This window comes from Eurosta solidaginis, chromosome 2 (genome assembly GCF_040869045.1).
Source record: "Eurosta solidaginis isolate ZX-2024a chromosome 2, ASM4086904v1, whole genome shotgun sequence".
NCBI classification, from domain to species: Eukaryota; Metazoa; Arthropoda; class Insecta; order Diptera; family Tephritidae; genus Eurosta; species Eurosta solidaginis.
In genome coordinates, this window is record NC_090320.1 from 285,941,512 (window position 1) to 285,948,071 (window position 6,560).

General features: G+C 40.2%; 2 protein-coding genes across 2 annotated transcripts; one reads left to right on the top strand and one right to left on the bottom strand.

The window, feature by feature from the left end:
• Positions 1–311: 311 nt before the first annotated feature.
• On the top strand, positions 312–1,777 carry LOC137241100 (uncharacterized). Its single transcript, XM_067768330.1, has one exon. The coding sequence runs from the start codon at positions 433–435 to the stop codon at positions 1,663–1,665; it is 1,233 nt and encodes a 410-aa protein (XP_067624431.1). The 5' UTR covers positions 312–432; the 3' UTR covers positions 1,666–1,777.
• A 349-nt stretch (positions 1,778–2,126) lies between these two features.
• Positions 2,127–3,300, bottom strand: mRpS2 (mitochondrial ribosomal protein S2). Its single transcript, XM_067768331.1, has 2 exons — positions 3,091–3,300; positions 2,127–3,029 (listed from the first exon to the last, which is right to left on the bottom strand). The coding sequence occupies exons 1-2, from the start codon at positions 3,113–3,115 to the stop codon at positions 2,224–2,226; spliced, it is 831 nt and encodes a 276-aa protein (XP_067624432.1). The 5' UTR covers positions 3,116–3,300; the 3' UTR covers positions 2,127–2,223.
• Positions 3,301–6,560: the final 3,260 nt, after the last annotated feature.

The following is a 6,560-nucleotide window of genomic DNA, read 5'->3' on the forward strand; positions in this document are numbered from 1 at the left end:
GATTTTATTTATTTCATTGCATGGTCGATGGGATTGTCAAATGGAGATGGCAAACTCAAAATGAAACCAACACATTGGCAACATTTTCTCACACATACAAAAACTGCTAAGTTTTATGTTTCCATTCCATACCATTCGCACCAACACCAATACACAGATTTTGACAATTTGAACAGACATATTTTGTTATTGTACAGATGAGCCAACCATATAGTAGTTGAACCATGGGTCGGAGCAAAAAGATTTTTCACTTGTATCAATTCACAATGCACAGAGCTGAGCCATGGGAACTTGATTATTGGCTCGACGTCGTCATTGTGAATGACAATTGACGTTCATTGTTCCTTTTGTTTTTAGCAATTTCCTGCGAAAACTATTAACAAATTGCGAATTCATTTCTTGAAACAATAAAAAATACTTCGATTTCCATCAATGGCTTTCGTCGTTTCCGAAGAAGATGAAGAAAGTTTGCGAAAGCAATGTGAAAATGCATCTTTGGAAGATGTCACAGATCAAACAAAGAAAGTGGGACCAAAAGGACAACTACCGCCCATAAAATTAGGCATGTCGTTTAGTGATTGGAAGCAAAAAAAAGAGGCTGAACAGGATAACACAAGCATAAAACCAGAAAGATTATGGAAACCTCCTGCGCAAATAAGGCAAAAGCAAAATTTTAGTGGGCCGTTCTTCGAAAGCAATCAACTGCCTGAGTATTATAACAACAACCAAATATCTAGGAGTCAACAACAAAACTTTCCAAATTTTAATGCCTTTCCACCACGACCGAACAATCAACAAGGGAGGCGGAACTTTTTTCAAGATCAGGCAATACCACCACTAAAGCCCCCACCGGCTTTTGATGATGTTGATGACCAGCGCTGGTATAACGGACCACTGATGCAACCAATGTTCCCACCAATGCCAAGAAAACCACGGCTACAACAACAAGGCATGCGTACAAACACATCCGGTCAATACAACAACCGTTTCCTAGGACAGAAACGGCCATCCGCAAGTCTTAAACCAAAATCTGGACAAACAGGCTTTAGGACAGCGTCGAAACCAACCAAAAAAGAATCGCCAAGAGAGAAAAACACCCCAGGGAATTCGTCTGAAGGAAATAAAACAGTTCAAGATATTCGTACAGAGCCACAAGTTTATATATACAGACCACGTAACCCCAATCGACCAGAAAAATTCAAAACAAATTGGATTGTGTTGCCAAAAGCACCACCGCCTATGAATGCAAATACACCTGAATCACGTGAAGAAAAGGCACGCTTATGGCGTGAATACCGTCAAGCTATGAAACCTTTTAAAAATCGTGAATTTAAAAATGCTAAACGAGTCATCCAACGACTGGGTAAAAAGGATTTAAATGAGTTGGATGAAAAGCAACGTGAACGTCTAGATCGAGCAAATGAACTAGTGAATTCTCATAAAGCAATGTTAAATGAACGTATTGCAAACCGTTCGGCACGTATTGAAAAAGAAGTAAAATCTGGAAACACAGGACAAAACTCATCGAACAATTGGGTAGTGGGCAAATCCATGAAGGAATCATACAAGGGTGATGCTCAGAACTCTACTCAGTCACAAAGTCGCCAATCGATGCCAGCGAATAGTTTTATATCTGGTGGTTTTTTGCAACCACTGAATTCTTAAGCATAACTCCTTAAAAAATGTATCCCTGTTTATAGAATAGTATCGAAAGGGTTGCAGTGTTAATCTAAAAGGAGAATAATAATCTTTCGAAATAAAACTATTAAACACTATATATGTATAGGTTAGGTTAAGAAGAGCATATACGATTCCAAACGATTGACGGTGAGTAGTGATGCAAATTTGATCTGTTTCGTCAGAGGTCTTCTTCCTGGCCATTTATTAGCCCCTGCAGAGATATCTTGATGGCTCTCAGAGTATCTGTAATAAGGGTGCGATAACATAGGGGCGATCTATGTTAGTGGTATAAGGAGCTTGAATAGCCATTGGCATACGACACTGACTTCCTATGAAGGACTGCCCATATTCGTAATACTACCTAGAACCTCCGTGGAAATTTTTGATGTGAGCGATCACATAGTTCCTCTATATCGTGCCTGGTGGTCTGTATTATACAATACTACTCTCATTACATATTTCCTTTATTGGCCTTTGCAGCGAAATATTATAGGTACTGCGGCTCTTTAATTTAATCACACATTATACATACATACATTTATACTAAACTTTATTTTGATTAGGTATCTGCTTCGTTAGTTCACTCTGTTGATTTCTATTTTCTTCTGTAATTTCCCCCAAAAGCTCTTTCCGTTTGGTCTTACCACGTAATATTGCCGCCTTAAAAAGATCACAATACAATTCAATTGCCGTTGGCGTATCATCATTACCGGGCACTGGGTATGTTATTAAATTAGGATTGCAATTGCTGTCCACCACTCCAATTGTGGGTATAGCCATTTTTGCAGAATCACGTACAGCAATATGCTGCGTTAATATATTGTTTTGTGTATTCAAAAAGATGCAGAGGTCAGGCAGACGTGTTACAGCACCAAATTGTACGTTCGCATTGGTAAAAATACCTCCACGCCAAAAACGCGTATGTGAGAATTCACCAGCTTCCATGGCTTTTTTCTCCACCAAGTGCGCATTTAAAGCATTTCGATTGAAGAATAAAATAATACCATCACGAAAAGCTATATGCGCTGCTATATTCAAGGCATCACGTAGATGTGCAGCTGTTATATCCAAATCGAAAATAAGATGACCTAACCTATTGCCGTAGATATAGGGGCGCATACGATCATCCAAAGAGCCTTCTTTATGTCCATAATGTACACGCGCATTGAAGAGATCACGGACAGTAAAAAGGTTGTGTACTTGGAAATAGTCTGGATGTTTCAATATACGTTCCTCAATGAGCGCAATGTCTTCCGGTTCTGTGTTGGTAGTGACTTTTATTGCAGGTTGCGCTTGTTGGTGTCGCGTTGAAATTGTAGAAACGGTGCGTAAATTAAAAACACGTTTAGCTGCAAAAGTAAGAACAACTAATTGATTTGGTATTCCTTACAATTTTTTAATATGAATTACCAGATTTTAGTGAGTTTTGTAACATTTTGTTTTTCTCCAATTTTACCTCTTTGCAAGGAACCACACCACCATTGTAAATTTTACCAAGTAGCGCAACTAACAGCTGATCGGTGAAAATTCGCACATTCACACGCACAGTTCTCGACTCAGTTTCAAAACAAAACTTTAGATTATTTAATTCAAATTTTAAAGTGAGATAATCCTTACATATTTATGTATACAGAATATATATGGCGTTTTTGTTGTTATTAAAACAATAGTTTTATTTATATTAAAGCTTTTATCATTTTTTTTTTTAACTTCGAAAAATCTCCGAACACCATTCCTTCATTATATGACATTCGACTGCCTAGTCCACTGCCTTCCACTCTATTCGCAACATAACCTCTACTTAAGCTGGCAAACTATATAGTGAACAATGCACACCACAAACCATAGTACAGGTTTACAAGTATGGTATGTATGAGAAGGAAACTATTCCTTTCTCTTTCTAACATACTGCCGTTTGACACTTCGTTCAGTGCCAAACTAGTGTGGAACTCAGTGGAACCTGCGTGGAACATGCGTTTTGACACTGAACGAGTGTCAAAATTACCGGGGTTGCTGTCGTGGAATAGACGCAGGGAAACAAAAAAAGGAGCGGAATATCAGATATGGGTTGCCGTGATGGTAAATTTTTTTTTTACGAATTTAGTATGAAAATGTATTGCACCTATATGCGTCCTACAGAAAATTATACAAAAGTCTTGAATTGGGGTATCTGAGGACGTGTAGTTATTGCAGCATTAAGAATAGAAACAAGAGTGCTAAGTTTTTCTACACGTTCAAAAGTTCTCCGCGAAAAACAGTTTGAAACCGAGGTCGACTGCAATTATCCGTCCAAAAATGTGGATGGAGAAATAAAAAGACGCGTTTTGTCCCGTTATCTATAGTTCAAAGGCGAAAAAGTATTCGAATTATTGGAAGCGAGGCTAAAACGCGTCTATTAATACCTCCTTCGACGGTTTTGGTCGTGTTTTAGGAATCGTCGCCGTTAAAAAGTATCACAGTTTGTTAATTAAAATTATCCAAAACATATGGATTTTAAACAGAGATGTAATTAAGTGGTCATTTGAAAGTAAATAAGGATATTTCTTTGTAATTTTGCAATAAAAATTTTACACAGCTTTCGTTAGCAGCTACTACACTTTTCTTGGACCTAAGAAGTACAACAGTGCCAAATAGCATCTACACAAAAAACGAACAAGAACAAGCATTTTATCAGGTGAGCGTGGCTGTGTATGTGCGCGCTGCTACATATCCTACTTGTAGACCTGTACTATGCCACAAACCCATTAGTGTTCGAAAATCGCACGGCGGAACTATACAAGCTGGCAGCACGGAGACAGCTGATTTGTACTTTTTTAATATAATTTGACACTTCAACTTCCGGCGCAAAAGAAAATTTTCATAGATTTTGATTAACTGACATTTTGTTGTACGAGGCTTTGTATGGAAAATTATCAAGAAGTAGCAATCAGCTGATGTGATAACACCACCTATAATGAATTCGCCTTGTATTCCAACAGCTGATTGCTTCTTCTTGATAATTCTCCATACAAAGCCTTGTACAACAATATGTCAGTTAATCGAAATCAATTAAATTTTATTTTGACTGGACATTCTTCTGCACGGCGAATTGGTTGAATTCGCTTTGCCACCACCTGGTATGGATTCGCCTTGATTTTTATGTGGCCCGTGGATGAACCAAGGCGAATCTATACCAGGTGGTGGCAAAGCGAATTCAACCAATTTGCCGTGCAGAAGAATGTCAAGTGAAAAGAAAATTTTCATTGATTTCGATTAACTGGCATATTGTTGTACAAGGCGTTGTATGGAAAATCCTGGACTTCCGCGCCAATGTTGTTCTCTGAGGCACGCCTCTTTTTGTCTGAACTTTTCCCTTATTGTATGTGACTCTATTGGCATGATGAGCTCAGGTCCTATTGGCTTTTCGGCCGCTGCCAACCTGGCAAGCTCGTCCGCTTTCTCGTTACCATCCACTCTCTGTGTCCAGGTACCCATGCTAGACGGATGGTGTTATAGACTGCTAGCCTATTTAACATCTCTACGCACTCAAGGGCTGTTGAGGATTTAATCTCAACTGAAGATAGTGCCTTGAGCGCAGCTTGACTGTCGCTGAGTAAAGCGATTTTCTCGTTGATATATCCACGCTGTAACTTTATCTCTGCACACCGGCTTATGGCGAGAACTTCGGCTTGGAAGATGCTCGGATATTTTCCGAGTGGTAGAGATATTTTGGTTCGGGGCCCGAATATCCCCACTCCTATGCCCTCCGGTGTCTTCGTGCCACGGTGTACCATATTATAGTGTGTTCCTGGTGAAGCGCTTCAATCCTGGAGGTGTCCCACGTTCATTTGTTCCCCAGCTCTATTTTAAAGCGCTTCTCAAACTTAATTATGTTCCTCGTGTCATCTGTGGTAAGTTGGATGAGTGGAATCTGCTCCTTCAGCTTCTCCATGTTTCGTGACTGTATTACTTTGCCTCTTCCACATCCCTCTTTAGTTATGCTGACTAAAGTACTCCTGGCTGCCTGCTCAATTATTATATGTAGAGTTGTTAACTCAAGCAGCACCTCTATTGCCACCGCCGGGCATGTTCGCATGGCTCCCGTAATGCAGACACATGCCAAGCGTTAAAGCTTCGTGAGTGATTTTTGTACGGTCGCCATGGTTGTCCTTGATGCCCAAGCAACTGCTCCATACACTATGATAGGTCTCACTATCATAGTGTACATCCATCTTAGGATCTTTGGGCTGCATCCCCAGCATCTTCCTGCAATACGTCTGCACACCATTATTGCTCTTGTGGCCTTTGATATGGTTTTGTCGACGTGCTTCCTCCATAAGGCTTATAGTCGAACGTGACTCCCAAGTATTTCACCTCAGTCGTGTACTCCAACTGTACTCCATCCATTGTGATTTGCCTTATCCCGTCCAGTTTTCTTCTCCTGGTGAAGGGCAAAATGGCTGTCTTGTGAGGGTTAATTCTTACCTCAGTACACCATTCTTTTGTTAACTTCAATGTCCTTTGCATTATGCCGCAAAGGGTGCTCTCAAATCTGCCTTTAACAATGATAACAATATCATCCGCATACCCCTGACGTCGGGTTCAGTTTTCTCAGAGCCTCTGTAGAAGTTCATCTACTACCAGTCTCCACTGCAGGGGTGACAGGACGCCCCCTTGTGGACATCCCTTCGTTGTTTTGATCTCTACTGTACCGTCCCCACTTGAGGTTTCGGCAATCATCGTACGCAATAAGGCGTTTATCCATATACGGATTATACGTTGTATCTCTCTTCTCTCGAGTGCCCGATTTACACTTTCATGTGTTGTGTTGTCGAAAGTCCAAAAATGCGTATAGCGTAACCTCCCTGCACTCGAACGCACTTTAGATTTCTGTGGACAGT

Bases quoted from the DNA above. Each gene is read 5' to 3' on its own strand.
- LOC137241100 (XM_067768330.1), top strand. From the start codon at position 433: ATGGCTTTCGTCGTTTCCGAAGAAGATGAAGAAAGTTTGCGAAAGCAA.
- mRpS2 (XM_067768331.1), bottom strand. From the start codon at position 3,115: ATGTTACAAAACTCACTAAAATCTG. The intron at 3,030-3,090 runs GTAATTCATATT...TTACTTTTGCAG, and splicing joins ACAAAACTCACTAAAATCTG to CTAAACGTGTTTTTAATTTA.